The sequence below is a fragment of the Delphinapterus leucas genome, chromosome 19 (assembly GCF_059928025.1).
Source record: "Delphinapterus leucas isolate spDelLeu-1000000601 "Yukka" chromosome 19, BTC_Dleu_Yukka2, whole genome shotgun sequence".
Lineage (NCBI taxonomy): Eukaryota > Metazoa > Chordata > Mammalia > Artiodactyla > Monodontidae > Delphinapterus > Delphinapterus leucas.
In genome coordinates this window covers 50,036,368-50,052,177 of record NC_143147.1, presented here as the reverse complement: position 1 = coordinate 50,052,177, position 15,810 = coordinate 50,036,368, and the positions used below count along the sequence as shown (strand labels likewise).

General features: G+C 51.2%; 1 protein-coding gene and 1 pseudogene across 1 annotated transcript; both read left to right on the top strand.

Moving 5' to 3' along the window:
* Window positions 1–1,595: 1,595 nt before the first annotated feature.
* Window positions 1,596–4,560, top strand: LOC111166281 (large ribosomal subunit protein uL15 pseudogene; annotated as a pseudogene).
* A 4,299-nt stretch (window positions 4,561–8,859) lies between these two features.
* On the top strand, window positions 8,860–10,761 carry GJD3 (gap junction protein delta 3). Its single transcript, XM_022558094.2, has one exon. The coding sequence runs from the start codon at window positions 9,904–9,906 to the stop codon at window positions 10,759–10,761; it is 858 nt and encodes a 285-aa protein (XP_022413802.1). The 5' UTR covers window positions 8,860–9,903.
* Window positions 10,762–15,810: the final 5,049 nt, after the last annotated feature.

Genomic DNA, 15,810 nt, shown 5'->3' with positions numbered 1-15,810 from the left:
TGTTATGTATGCATTTGTTTACAAAATAAATGGTGGGACAAAAGCATATAAACCTTCTTTGGAAAGGAAAAAATCAGAAATGTTTCCCTCTCGAAACTAGAAGTTCTCTCCTGATCAGTAATGCACTTGCTAACTGAAACAAGTGAATTCAGTCCTTGACTCTTCATTCCTTAAGCCACTGACATTCTAGGAGTTAAAAATTTTAGTGCTAATAAACTTCGTGGTTATACACATTTACACCCTTTATAGAACGTAGTTATTCCTTACACATATGCAACATTGCTTAGATAAATACATATTACATCAACTATAAATTACAAAAGAATGGCTATTGAGAAAATAAGGGATTCAAAAATTAGTTGATAAGTGATACAATAAGTTTTCTAAGCCTTTTTGTTTAGGCTACATTGCATCCCTCTCTTCCTCCTGCAGTGGAATTTTTAAAAATGATTTCTGGCCATTTTTCCTGAAACCCAAACACATAGCAAATCTGCGTTTGTTTTTTGGCTGTGCCTCGCGGCTTACGGGATCTTAGTTCTCCGACCAGGGATTGAACCCAGGCCCTCGGCAGCGAGAGCGCAGAGTCCTAACCACTGGACCACCAGGGAATTCCCACATAGAAAATTTTTTAATTAACTTTTTTTCCTACAGTAATGGATGTTTGTTCTTGCCTGCCTCAGTAATAACACTTTTGGAAAATTATTGTCTGAAAAATGAAACGTTTGTGTCCAAAAGAGTTCATTGAAGCATTGTTTACACTGGTGAAAAACCGGGAACAGCACAGATGTCCCACAATAGAAGAACTAATTAAGCTGGCACATCCTTACTTACCATGTATTATAGAATCAGTTAAAAGTCATGTTTTCCCAAAATATTTGGTAGCACAGGAAAGTTCTCATTCTGTTAGGAAGAGGGCGGAAAAGATACCAAACTCTTATATAATTTGTCAAAACTCAATTATAAAATGGTGCATTTTACTGTGTGTAAATTAGATCACAATAAAGTAGGGAGGAAAAGCTATCTTTCAGACAGTATGAGGCTCAAATATAAACCAGTGCTTCTCAAACCTGTGTTTCAAATCCCTTAGGGATCTTGTTAAACCGCAGATTCTGATTCAGTAGGTCTGGGGTGAGGCCTGAAATTGTACTACTAACAAGTTCCCAAGTGATGTCAATACTACTGGTTGGAGACCCTGCTTGGAACAGCAGAGGTGTAAACTCTGGACCAGTGCTTCTCTTCGTGTGGCCTCTGGACTGACTGTGGCAGCAAGACCGGAGAGTTGGTTAGAAATTCTTATTATCGGGCCCACCCCAGAACTACTGACTTAAAAGCACTTGTATTAACAAGCACTCCAGCTAATCCTGATGGACACTAAAGTTCGAGAATGCAATATGCATTGAAAGGCCTTATTGCAAGTTGCAGCAAAATGCCAGTTGCTTTCCTCTGGATAATGAGATTTGGGTGATTTTTGTTTTCTTCTTCGTATCTTCCTATAGCTTACAAAAATAGTGATGTTACATGTTTTCTTTCAAAATGAAAATAACTTTTAATTTTTTTTCTGGTTATAAAAGTAATATATGGGTTCCAGTTCTAACATGATGCTGAACTGGTACCACTCCAGGAGTTGCCCTCAGGTGTTTTTCACTCATGGGCTGCCTCCTTGCAAATCTGAGCAGGCTGTATTGAAAAACCCTGTGATGGTTAATTGTATGTGTCAACTTGACTGAGTTAAGGCATGCCCAGATAGGTGCTAAAATATTACTTCTGAGTGTGTCTGTGAGGGTGTCTCTGGCAAAGATTAGCATGTAACTCAGTAGACTGAGTTAAGATGATTCCCACCAATGCGGGTGGGATCATCCAATCCACTGAGGACCTGAATAGAACAAAAAGGTGGAGGGAGGGTGAATTCGCTCTAAGCTGAGGCGTCTATCTTCTGCCCTTGGACGTCAGTGCTCCTGGGTCTCAGGCCTTCAGACTCAAACTGAATTACACCCCCAGCTTTCCCAGTTCTCCAGTTTGCGGATGGCAGATCGTGGGACTTCCCAGCCTCCATAACTGTGAGCTAATTCCTATAACAAATTATATGTATATATATATATATATATATGTATATATATATGTATATATATATGTATATATATATACCTCCTGTTGGTTCTGTTTTTCTCCAAAGTCCATTTTCGTACCTAAAGAACCCAGGATGACCTAGGATAGTGGATGCGGCAGCCTTGGTTCTGAATGCTGCAGAGAAGATCACACGGACCTGTAAAGAAATCCAGATCAAAACTACGAGGGACTTCCCTGGTGGCACAGTGGTTAAGAATCCACCTGTCAATGCAGGGGACACAGGTTCAGTTCCTGGTCCGGGAAGATCCCACATGCTGCGGAGCAACTAAGCCCGTGCACCACAATTACTGAGCCTGCGCTCTAGAGCCCGTGAGCCACAACTACTGAGCCTGCGTGCCACAACTACTGAAGCCCACTCTCCTAGAGGCCATGCTCCGTAACAAGAGAAGCCACCACAATAAGAAGCCCGCGCACCGCAACGAAGAGTAGACCTGCTCGCCGCAACTAGAGAAAGCCCACACACGGCAACGAAGACCCAACACAGCCAAAAATAAATAAATAAAATTTATTTTTAAGAAAACAAAAGGGCTTCCCTGGTGGCACAGTGGTGAGAGTCCGCCTGCCCATGCAGGGGACACGGGTTCGTGCCCCGGTCCGGGAAGATCCCACATGGCGCGGAGCGGCTGGGCCCGTGAGCCATGGCCGCTGAGCCTGCGCGTCCGGAGCCTGCGCTCCGCAACGGGAGAGGCCACAACAGTGAGAGGCCCATGTACCGCAAAAAAAAAAAAACTACAATGAGGTATCACACCGGTCATAATGGCCATCATCAAAAAGTCTACAGCCATCCAGACTGAGGGAGACCTGGAAACTTAGGGCCACATGAGATAGAGCCACAGCTGCAACAGCAAACACCGGAAGCACCCGGGAGGCCGCGGTAATGCTGGTGGCATGCATCACCACAGGATCAACTTCCACAAATATCACCCAGGATACTTTGGGAAAGTTGTTATCTGGCATTACCACTTAAAGAGGAACCAGAGCTTCTGCCCAGCTCTCAACCGTGATAAATTGCGGAGCCTTGGTCGGTGAGCAGACACAGGTAAGTGTTGTCAAGAACAAGACGAGCTGCTCCTATCACTGATGTGGTGCCATCAGGCTACTATCAATACAAAGTTCTGAGGAAGGGAAAGCTCCCAAAGCAGCCTGCATCGTAAAGGTCAAATTCTTCAGCAGAAGAGTTGAGAAGATTAAGGGTGTGGGTGGGGCATGTGTCCTAGTAGCTTGAAGCCACCTGGTAGAAGATTCATTAAATGTTAACAACTGCTTAAAAAAAAAAAGTCTACAAATAATAAATGCTGGAGAGAGCGTGGAGAAAAGGGAGCCCTCCTACACTGTTGGTGGGAATGTAAATTGGTGCAGCCACTATGGAGAACATTATGGACGTTCCTTAAAAAACTAAAACTAGAACTACCATATGATCCAGCAATCCCACTCCTGGGCATATACCCTGAGAAAACCATAATTCAAAAATATACATGCACCCCAATGTTCATAGCAGCACTATTTACAATAGCCAGGTCATGGAAGCAACCTAAATGTCCATCAACAGAAGAATGGATAAAGAAGATGTGGCACATATATACAATGGAATATTACTCAGCCATAAAAAAGAACAAAATAATGCCATTTGCAGCAACATGGATGGACCTAGAGATCGTCGTACTGAGTAGAGTCAGACACAGAAAGACAAATACCATATGATATCACTTATATGTGGAACCTAAAAAAAGGGAACAAATGAACTTTATAAAACAGAAGTAGAGTCTCAGATGTAGAAAACAAACATGGTTACCAGGGGATAAGGAGGAGGTGGGGGAGGGATAAACTGGGAGATTGGGACTGACATATACACACTACTATATAAAATAGATAACTAATAATAACCTGCTGTGCTCTGTAATGACCTCCATAGGAAAAGAACCTTAAAAAATAAAAGTCTACAAATAATAAATGCTGGAGAGGGTGTGGCGAAAAGGAAATCCTCCTACACTGTTGGTGGGAATGTAAATTGGTGCAGCCACTGTGGAAAACAGTATGGAGGTTCCTTAAAAAACTAAAAATAGAGTTACCATGTGATCCAGCAATCCCACTCCTGGGCATATATCCAGAAAAGATCCAAGCACCACAATGTTCATTGCAGGACTATTTACAATAGCCAAGACGTGGAAACAACCTAAGTGTCCTTCGACAGATGAATGGATAAAGAAGACGTGGTATATATACACAATGGAATACTACTTAGCCATAAAAAAGAATGAAATAATGCCATTTGCAGCAACATGGATGGACCTAGAGATTATCATACTAAGTGAAGTAAGTCAGAAAGAGAAAGACAAATATTATATGATATCACTTATACGTATAATCTAAAAAATAGTACAAATGAACTTATTTACAAAACAGAAACAGACTCACAGACATAGAAAACAAAGGGGAGGGTTACCAAAGGGGAGGGGGGAGGGATAAATTAGGAGTATAGGATTAACAGATACACACTACCATATATAAACTAGATAAACAACAAGGATTTACTGTAAGCACAAGGAACTATATTCAATATCTTGTAATAACCCATAATGGAAGAGAAGTTTTAGAAAGAAATATATATATATATATCTGAATCACTTTGCTGTACACCGGAAACTTACACAATATTGTAAATCAACTATACATCAATTAAAACTTTTTTTAAATAAAAGCAAAAAAAAAAAAGATCACATGAAGATCCTCCTTTCTTTACTTAGGAATCATTCACTTGATCCTCTTTCATTAGAGAGACTGACTTTTCCAGTCTGGCCCTAAAGACAGTAATAGAACACAGTCGTGTGCATCACAACGAGAAGAGATCAATCTTGAATATGCTGTGTCTGCTGGAACAGTTAAAACCAACAAAGAGCAGCTCCTCACTGGCCTATTATATGCCATGGAAGGCGCTGAACTCCCTTGCGGTAAGTCGATTCTTGCAGTGTGTATTTCTTATTCCCGGCCCTGTTTATGAATGAACTAGTGATAGTAGACACACTCACACCTAGGGAACATTGGTGTCACTACACTGCCTTATACTTAAGAGTAACGTGTGCACACATGGTCATGCGGCAATAAATGACAACACTGTAGAACAGTTTTATGCAACAACATGCTTCCTACAAGTAGAATATGTGTTACAACAATGTCAAGAGTATTTAATTTAAAAGTAATGAATGAGGAGAATTGTTGAGTTTTGCCGACCCCTTCAGTTGTAAGGAATTAAAATGCTAAAAATTGGTGGGCACAAGTTCGCTTCGGGTACCAACAGAAAGCCTCCATGCAGCCTCCACCTGACCTACTGATAGGCACTCTCATTAGTGACAATTTACCTGTGGAAAATGAGGAGACAGTTTGCCAAGCCTCTGAGCTGTGGCTAGAGTTGAACACAGAATCACCTTCACGATATTTCTCAACCACATCAAAGTGGATGCTCTTGGAATGACTAAAGAGGAGATGACGATTTCCATTAAAGCATCTTCTGAGGAGACTTGTAGTCTCCTGATAATGACATCTTGAGAGCAGGCAGTCAAGTTGCTCTGAAAGACAAAAAGGAATCAGTAAAAACAAGCCAACTCCAAGCTGCCTTCAGATCTGCAATTACTTTTACTGGCCCGATGCACAGCAAGATTTCCAAAGACCCTTGGCCATTTAAGTGATCAAAGCCCTAGAAGAGACCAGAGTGTCCAACGGACCAGAAGCGTCCTCATCTTCTTGGGGCAGAGGAGCTCTGCACCTTCCGCAATCCTCTCACCCCATTTCATTCATTCTGTTGCCCCACACATATTTACTGATCTTCTACTAAGTGCCAGGAACTGTTCTAGGTGTTGGGGGCAAGACAGTGTATAAAGCACCAAAAATCCCTGCCCTCATGGAGCTTACACGCTAACGGAGGAGACGGATGCTACACAGGATAAATAAGAAAAATATAAAGTATGTTATGAAGTGGTCAGTGCAAAGGAAATAAAGCTAAGAAAGGGGATAGAGGTCAGGGGTTAAATTCCAGTTAGGGCAGCAAGGAAAGGGCTCACTAAAAGGCAGTATTTATGTAAAGACTTTTTTAAATGTTAGAGGGACACGGGAGAGGAAATACAGCCGTGTGTTGATGATGTCACGAGTATTAATTTACCAGGTGCCAACATGCGTGTGCCTGCATGTGTGTGTTCGTGTGTGATGGACATGCATGGGAAGTGGCTCCACAGCCTGACGGGTCAGGGTGAGGTGTCTGGGACAGAGACTGAACGTGGACCAGGGCAGGACAGGCTCTGAGCCCAGCCCCAGACCTCACGTTTGGCCAAGAACAGGGCCACGTGCCGCCAGCTCTGGGCAACAACAGCGACACCTCCTCCCAGGCTGGACGGTGCTATCTGGGAAGAAGGATGGGCCCCGGAGATTGTAGAGTCTCCTGTGTCTGGCCCTGTGGTATCAGGGACTGGGGACAGCACAGGGTGACCATGGGCTCCATGTCCCCCACCCCCCAAGCCCAGCCCACCACCTCTGCCACTTTCCACTCTCCACAGGCAAATGGGTCTGGTCTGATGAGGACTTTTCCAGGCTGGGCTGGTGGCCTGACCCGGCAGTGGCCATGCGTCCAGGGCAGGGACCATTCCAGGGGAGATGAGGTATGTCCCTGAGCCCCCGTGGCCGGGGGGCAGGGGGCAGGGAGCAGCTTTAGCCAGAAGCAGGTGGAGGCTGGGAATGGGGAGGTCAGCAGTGCCCTCACATCACATCCTGTTTTTGGAATGGGCCCCAGCATGTTCTTTCCTTTGGACTTGGTCCAGGCCAGTGTCTCCCCACCCAGGCCCAGTCCCAAGGGAACCCCAGCACTACCAAGCAGTAACCTAGGGTTTTTCCAGGCTGGGCCAGGCCCCTGAGCCAGCGTGGGTGAAGGATACCTTTCCCACCCCTTCTTGAAATCGTGCCAGGGGTCCCCATCGGCCCCCATAGCTGAAGAGGAGAGAAAGTGTCACCGAAGAGGAGTCCTGGCACGGCACCCAACCAGCCCCACACAAAGCCCTGGGGACTGTTAGGCCCTGGGACACCACCTGGGAAGCCCAGCCAGGCTGGAAAGGGGACAGTTCCACGATGTGCTTAAGAACACGGTCTCCGAACCAGTGAGGCTGGGCGTGCGGCCCGGAGCCGCTCTTTCTTGCCGCGTGAGTGTACCAAGTGGCTTAGCGCTCTGAGTCTCAGACGCCCTGCTGCCGGCTCACCAGGAGGGCTAAGCGAGCTAACTTGCGCGATAAGTGGGGCGCAGGGCCTGGCCCGGAGCAGTTGCACAGGTGGACGAGTGGAACGGTGTGGGTTGGGCAGACTCCTGAAAAGGCAGAGAGAACAAACAAGTGCTCAACCTGGGAGTGTCCCCTCCCTGGCCGCTCAGGTCACCATTGGTCATCCTAACTCCCCTCCCCTATGGGACAGCTTCTCCTGCCACCTAGAGCAGTAGGTGACTCAGTTCAGAGCCTTATGGGGGAAAAGAAGCCTTGCTTTCTATTTATTTTTTGCATTATGAAATGACACACTCATTACAGTAAATCTGGAAATTACAGAAAAGCAGGAAGGAAGCAAAAGTTTTTATTTAAGCCCCAAAGCCAGACACTCTTGATACTTCAAGGTTTTTCCAAAAGGGAATTTCTTCCAGGCTCGGGCTTTTTTGTTCTCTGTAACGTGGCTGGGACCTTAGCATTAAGACGCAGAGCCGGAAGGGAGCTTGGAGGTCAGCCGGCCCAGGCTCCCCAGCTGACAAGCCAGGAGACTCTGGCCCAGAAGAGCTGAGCGACTGGTCCAAGGTTAGCAGTGGCAGAGCTAGAAGGAGAGTTACCAGGTGTCTGCTGCCTCTTAAAATACCAGTGCCTCCGGGCTTCCCTGGTGGCGCAGTGGTTGAGAATCTGCCTGCCAATGCAGGGCACACGGGTTCGGGCCCTGGTCTGGGAGGATACCACATGCCGCGGAGCAACTGGGCCCGTGAGCCACAACTACTGAACCTGCGCGTCTGGAGCCTGTGCTCCGCAACAACAGAGGCCGCAATAGTGACAGGCCCGCGCACCGCGATGAAGAGTGGCCCCCACTCGCCACAACTAGAGAAAGCCCTCGCACAGAAATGAAGACCCAACACAGCCATAAATTAATTAATTAATTAATTTAAAAAAATACCAGTGCCTCCAACACCGGAGCAAACCTCACTCCAGCCCTGAAGACGGGACAGTCACTTGATAGTGGACCTAGACCTTCCAGTTTGGGGGAATTTATTGGTGATTGGCAATAGAGGGAGCTCTGGGGCTTCCCTGGTGGCACAGTGGTTAAGAATCCGCCTGCCAATGCAGGGGACACAGGTTCGAGCCCTGGTCCAGGAAGATCCCACATGCCACAGAACAACTAAACCCATGCGCCACAACTACTGAGTCTGTGCTCTAGAGCCCGTGAGCCACAACTCCTGAAGCCCGCGAGCCACAACTACTGAAGCCCGCGTGCCTAGAGCCCATGCTTGGCAACAAGAGAAGCCACCGCAATGAGAAGCCTGCACACCGCAACCAAGAGTAGCCCCAGCTCGCTGCAACTAAAGAAAGCCCGCGCACAGCAACAAAGACCCAACGCAGCCAAAAATAAATAAATTTATTTTAAAAAGAGAGAGAGGCAGCTCTGGTTAACCCCTTCCCTCATTTCCAGTTGGGGACACAGCCGTGGGGTGGGGGCGGGTGAGGGGATGGAAAGGAAGGTTGGCAGAGCCCAGCAAGGGGTGTGGCCCTGGGTCTGTTCTCAGGGGTGGAGCCAGCCAACAGGGTCACCCTGTCCCTTTAAGAGAAGGGGAGAGCTAGCCCCTCTCAGCCATCCTGTCTTGTCATCCATCCCGGCAAAATCCGAAAGGGAAAATGAAAGAGGGACCAGGAGGAACAGGTCCCAGCCATCTCCCAAGGTCCTTTACTCGGCTTTAACATCCCAGCGTCAGCTACAGGGCGAGTGGTTACGTACGGGTGAGAGTCTGGGGGCATCAGGGGCCTGTGGGACCTGTGAGGGGTGGGGGGAGTTGGGGGGTTCTCGGGAGATATGGGAGGCTGGAAACAGAGGGACACCAGGGAGGAGATGGGAGAAGGTGGGCCGGCATTCCTGCCACACTGGGCTCAGATGGCAGGGGACACCTAGGACATTGGGTAGAGTTATGGAAGTGGGGTTACCTTTGTGTCCGCTCCCTAATTTTGAGAGCAGTTCACTGCAGTAAAAAGGGCAGGAAAATGGGCGGAGAAAGAAGGAGGTGGGTCCTTCTGGGTTTGCTGGCTCCACTTCTCCCAGGGGTACCAAATTGGGTCCGACGGAGAGCTGGGTTTGGGGCACCACTCTTGCCCACAGAAAGCATCCTTGAGCACATGAGGGCGCTGCTGGGTTCCCGCTTCTAAATGCAGTCAGAGGCCGTTGGAGGGGGCGGGGGGGCTGATCTCCAAGGCCCTTTCCCACCAACCTGGACTCTGGAGGAGCAAAGGGTCCAACCCAGCAGGCCCGTGGGTGTCTGACTAGAGCACCAAAGTGGAGCTCCTCCCCAGCGCCCATAGTGGAGAATCACCTAACCCCTCCTGCCCCCGCCCCCCTTGCTAAGCCCTTTGTTCCCACAAAGTCCCTGTTAAACCCAGGCCTGGCTGACCCCGTGGCTCACCTCGAAGTTAGAGGAGGTCCAACTGACTCAACCCCGACGGGCACGGAGGGCTGGGGATCCCGATCCTTCAGCCTCTGACTGCCCGCCCCGCGTCCATCCCCAGCGCCATGGGGGAGTGGGCGTTCCTCGGCTCGCTGCTGGACGCCGTGCAGCTGCAGTCGCCGCTCGTGGGCCGCCTGTGGCTGGTGGTCATGCTGATCTTCCGCATCCTGGTGCTGGCCACGGTGGGCGGCGCCGTGTTCGAGGACGAGCAGGAGGAGTTCGTGTGCAACACGCTGCAGCCGGGCTGTCGCCAGACCTGCTACGACCGCGCCTTCCCCGTCTCCCACTACCGCTTCTGGCTCTTCCACATCCTGCTGCTGTCGGCGCCCCCGGTGCTCTTCGTCATCTACTCTGTGCACCGGGCCAGCAAGGAGCCGGGCGGCGCGGCCGGCGGGGCGGGGTCGCTGGGGACCCCGGGGGGCCGCCGCGCACGCCGCTGCTACCTGCTGAGCGTGGCGCTGCGCCTGCTGGCCGAGCTGGCCTTCCTGGCGGGCCAGGCGCTGCTCTACGGCTTCCGCGTGGCCCCGCACTTCGTGTGCGCCGGTGCCCCGTGCCCACACACGGTGGACTGCTTCGTGAGCCGGCCCACCGAAAAGACCGTCTTCGTGATCTTCTACTTCGCCGTGGGGCTGCTCTCGGCGCTGCTCAGCGTGGCCGAGCTGGGCCACCTGCTCTGGAAGGGCCGCCCGCGCGCCGGCCACTGTCGCCAGGAGGCCGAGCGCGACAACCGCTGCAACCGAGCGCACGAGGAGGCCCAGCAGCTGCTCCCTCCGCCGCCGCCCGCCCTGCCCGCCAGGCGCCCGGGCCCCGACCCCTACGCCCCGCCCTCCTATGCTCACCGGGCGCCGGCCTGCGACAGCGAGGGCGGCAGCGGCCGCAGCAAGGCATCGCTGGCCACCGTCCGCCAGGACCTGGCCATCTAGAGCTACCTGGGGCGGGGGTGAGGTCAGAGGCCAGACCCCACCACCCCGGAGCGAGAAGCAGCTCTGCAGCAACTGTTCGCAGGGTCCCCTGCCCAGCAGATGACACACAGGGGGCATGGCCCGCCGGGCAGCATCCGCAGCTCCCAGCCAAGCTGGGGACATCTAATGAACTAAGGCCGGTCCTTGGTGCCGCCATCCAGGCAGAAAGGAAGGAGGCTGGCGGGGGGGGGGGGGGGCTGAGAGAAAGTGGACAAGAGGAGGGCAGAGCTAGTGCAAAGTGGAGGGTCCGGTGGAGCCCGGGTTGTTTTACTGGGGACAAAAACAACGGTGATACCAGCATCCCTGGGGGCCTCTCCTTGTTCAGACTGAAGCATGGCCTCTGTGTGGGCCCTCTGTGTATGTACACACACATGTACACATACATACGGTGTGAGCTGTGGGTACCCAAGCACACGTAAAACCTGTGTGAGCTCTTTGCGTGTGTGTGCATGCATGCATATATCCTGGGTGAGCTCTGGTTGTGCACGCGTGTGCATAAGCACATGTCCATCCTCTGCAGGCTCTCTGCGCGTGTGTGGGCCTACCCTGTGTGCGTTCTGCGTATGTGCATGCATCTGTGCGCCCTGTGTGAGCTGTGTGTGTGACCTCTGACACGCACTGTGCGAGTGGCCAGGATCCAGTGCCAGCAGCAGCCACGGTGGCTCCCTCCCTACCTGCAGGGGTGTCACAGGATGATCTGCCCTCCTGAAGGATCCCACACAGGAAGGGAGCGGGAGGGGAGGCCTCAGTCTGGGCACCATCTACACTCTCAACCTTGTGGCCTGGGCAAGGTGGCTGGGCCCGCCTTTCATGGAGATAGAGTGGGGGTGGGCAGTGGGGTCAGAGGGCAGGACTGTTTTCTAGCTTCCCCCTCTTCACCCTGCCGCTGTTACCCCAGTCCATAAACATCCTCAGAAGAAACCTCCCCCAGAACGTGTGCTCCTGGCCCTGCATTTTCCTGCAGCCATCACCCGCTTCCCCTCCTCCCTCCCACCGCAGCCCCACCCCCGGGGAAATACAAGGATCTGTCTACGTGTCTGCCCCCTTTTCCCCTCCTATCTCTCCTCTGCCCACATCTTCTTCCTCCTTCACCGCCCCAGTGGGGATGCTCTCCGTAAGCAGCCAGCAGCAAACTGAAAACTCCAGGGGCCACCATCTAACCACACCTCCGGGGCTCCACCAGACCCTGCTGAGCAGGCTGCCAGCGCCCCAGTCTTCCATGTCCCCGGTTGCTTCCTCTCTGTCCTCCTTTTTCCTTCACGCCTCTTCCTCAGCTTTCCTGCCTGGCTCCACACAGCAGCTGGAGGAGTCTTTCTAAATAGCTCCCCTACTTACGTCCTTGGGGCTCCCCCATCCTCAGGGTAAGTCCAGCACCTGAACGAGACTTTTGAAGCCCTGCACGTCTGGCCCTGCTTCATCAGGCCCCCTCCCCTTGGCTTCTCCAAGGTCACCATGCCCCAAACCATACCGAGTTTTCTGTTCCTACCAAGCATGGTACCCAATCTTGCTTCTAAGTGTTTCAACATGCTGTTCCTTTGCCTGGAGCAGCCTCCCTCTCTGCACCGCCCCCTTCCGCTAGCTAATTAATGCCTACCTGCCTTTTGGTCTCACCTGGGAAGAAACTAGATGGCTTCCTTTACAGACAGCCCAACCCCCAAACCAGGGCTGGAGGCCCCAAGGCAGCACTACTGCTGGATGCATAGCTCTCTCCTCCTCACAGGCCCATAGTAGGTGCTCAGTAAACTTGGTCTGGATGAGGAACTGGTGGTGTTCCCCAGGCCCAAGCACTTATCCACGCTCACGATGTGTGCCACCATCCCCCCACCTACAGTGAGTTCTGCGTCTGCCGCCTGGACCCTTCCACGCAAACTCAGATGTGAATGTCCAGCTGTTTTCCATATATATTCATTCAACAAATACTTCTTGAGCACTTAGTGTATACCAGGCAGTGTTCAAGATGAGCACTGTTTCATAGAAAGAGGAGGTGAGCCACCCATATAATTCCAAGTTTTCCATTAGCCACGTTACAACGTGAAAGGAAACAGGTGAAATTCATTTTAGTAATATATTTTCTTTAAGTACTTTTTCAACACACCATCAATATAAAAAAAGTATCGAGGAGATGTTTTATATTCTTCGTTTTGTACTAAGTCTTTGAAGTCTGGGGTGTATTCTGCGCTTGGAGCACATCTCAATTTGGACCAGCCGCGCATCTAAGACTCGGCCGCCACCCGTGGCGAGTGGCTGCTGTATTAGCAGATTCAGGTGTTGGGCTCCAGTGGTGAACAAAACTTGCCCCTGTGAAGCTCACATTCTGGTGGACAATAAATATAGACTGTACCACCAGCCAGTGTAAAGAGTAAGCGGAGAGAGCATGACACCCCTGAGGAGTGACGGGGAGCAAGAACATACCAAGTTACTAGCCGTGAAGCTTCTCCGGGAAGAGCATTCCCATTGGAGGGAATGGAGAGAACAAAGGTCCTGAGGCGGGAATAAGCTGGAGGTCTTGGAGGCCAACAAGGAGGCTGGTGTGGCAGGAGTGGAGTGAGGGGCGTGGAGGGGGTCACCAGCAACTCACATGGTGCCCCAACTTCCTTAGCTCTCCTCTCAGTTTCTGGGGTCCCCATCCACCCTGGCCACCTCCGTCTGTTGTTGCCAGAGCCCGTCCTCTGTCCGCCTTCCATATCCCATCAATCACCTGGTCCTCCTGTTTTACCACCTAAGCATTTCCTCCCCTTGGCCACTCTTCTCCACCCCTTCAGAGGCTGCCCAGGGTCAGCCGGTCACCGATGGCCTGGGGTTCTCCCTTCCTAGCCTCTGCTCCCGCCCCCTGCAATTCTAATCTGAACACCTCACTCACTGTCTTCAAATCCTTCACTGCCATTGCCCTCAGGATCAAGTCCAGCTCCTGAATTGGCCTTGACCAGCCCGTCCCAGCCTCTACAGCTTCACCTGTTCTGCCTTTTCAACCGAAACCCAAAATGGTTAAAACACAGAGCTGGGGATAGTTTCTGATCACCAGAAGCTTCTTATTACCTCTGCATTCCACCTGGCTAACTCTTCCCCTTAGAGATTTAGCTGGGAGAGAGCACCTGTTCCAGGAAGCCTTCCAAGCCCTGCTCCAGGCCTGGTTAAATGCCTCTGCCCTGTGCTCCCATAGGCAAAGCACACGTCAGCCCTCGATGACCAGACTCCAGCAGTGGTTCTCAACTGGGGGAGATTTTGCCCCCCAGGGGACATTGGGCAACGTCTGCAGATATATTTGGTTGTCACAGCTTGAGGGAAGGTGCAACTAGTGGATAGAAGCCAGGGATGCAGCTAAACATCCTACAGTGTGCAGGACGGCCCCTCTCAACAAATAATTCATAGCCCAAAGTGTCACTTGTGCCGTAGATAAGAAACTCTGCTCTACAGTGAACTATGAACCATCCAGCGCAACCTCAAGCCCCAGCAGCAAAGTTACTATCCCCAGGGGGGCGCTTTGTAAGTGTGGGCGTCACTGCTTTAGTCGTCACAGTGAGGGGCACCCTCTTGGCATTTGGCGGGTAGGGGCTAAGAATGCCAATGTCCCCCCACAATAAAGAATTGTCACACACTCCTTTAGAATGTCCCACTGACATTTACATAGTGAACAGCCTCTTTATAATTACCTGACCCTGTTTTACATATAAAACATTAAGGGTTTAGTTTGGGATTTTTTTTTTTTTGGCATGGTTTTATTATTCGTTCTTGGTTTTTATCCACCCATACTCTTTAATTTTCCTGGGCTCCTTGTACAGAATAGCTTCTGACCTTCTTACTTCTTTTAAATCCAAATGTTCATTAAAAAAAGAGAAGCAAGCATAAGACTGTGTCCTATCTGCCCAATGATTGGGCCCAAGCATTGACACATGGAAATTCACAGTACTTTCCCTGAATTTCTCCTTTACAATATAGTGTGCCAGCATGGTGACTTTTTAAAGCATGTGTTTGGTATGTTATGTTAAATATGTCAGGTTCATAAAGAAACCTGTTAGAAAGTGTTAGAAAGTATTTGCTAGAGGAAGAGAGCCTCTGTCCTCAGCACCCTCTCCAGCCTGGGCCAGACTGTGACATAAGTGAGGATCTGGCGCCACCTGATGGCTGAAGTATAAATGGCAGGTGGACCCCCGTGGAAGGAACTCTTCCCGCCCAGGAATCTCTTCTCGCCCAGGCGCCCTGCTAACCCTCCCCAAACGCAGCCTCCACTGCCACCTCCCCAGACGTCCCCGCCCCCAAGATCTCAGTGCTTGATGCTTCTTCAAGGGCTTCAGGGATCCAGGAAAGAGCCCTGGCTGAGAGGTAGGAGCCCCTAGTGCTGTTCCCCGATCTGCCACTAACTTGCTGTGTGACCATGGGCAAAGGCACTGCCCTCTCTGGGCCTTGATGTGTAGTGGCGGGGGAGGGGGGGAAACTGGCTTCTGAGGACCCTCAAGGCCTGTCACACTCCATCCTCTCAACCAGGAGCATCCAAGTGCCCTGTCACCTGTCTGTCCTCTGTGCCTCCTGCCCACAGAAGTGAGCTTAGGGGTGGACAGGGGAGGGCAGGACAATTCTTCCTGGAGGCAGAGGGACAAGAGGGCTGGCCTCCCAAGTTTCCATCCCAATCCTGAGCTCTTCTTAGTTTGCAATGAGCCCCTGACCCAGGTCCCCATGCCAACTGCCACTCCTGCTGTGAAGGTCATCTGTGGTCACTCCAAAAATAGAACTCTGCCACTAAGTGACCCCCCAGACTCAACCTCTGGCTTCCCAAGGGCTAGGGACTCTGAGGGCCGAGGTGGCTTTCTCCCTCGGACCGAGGACTCCCTGAAGGCGCAGGCAGTCTCTCCCTTTCTCCCCTCCCCCCACTCCACACTGGGGTCCCTAACGGGCTGTGAAAGCCCCTAGACCAAGGGCTTTCTAAGGGCAGGCCCATCTCCTTCCATAGGGTCTCCAAAGATCCCAGCACAGCAAGGCAGGCTCTGAAGGCGGCTTGGCCCCCCCCAGCACCCA

Bases quoted from the DNA above. Each gene is read 5' to 3' on its own strand.
- GJD3 (XM_022558094.2), top strand. From the start codon at position 9,904: ATGGGGGAGTGGGCGTTCCTCGGCTCGCTGCTGGACGCCGTGCAGCTG.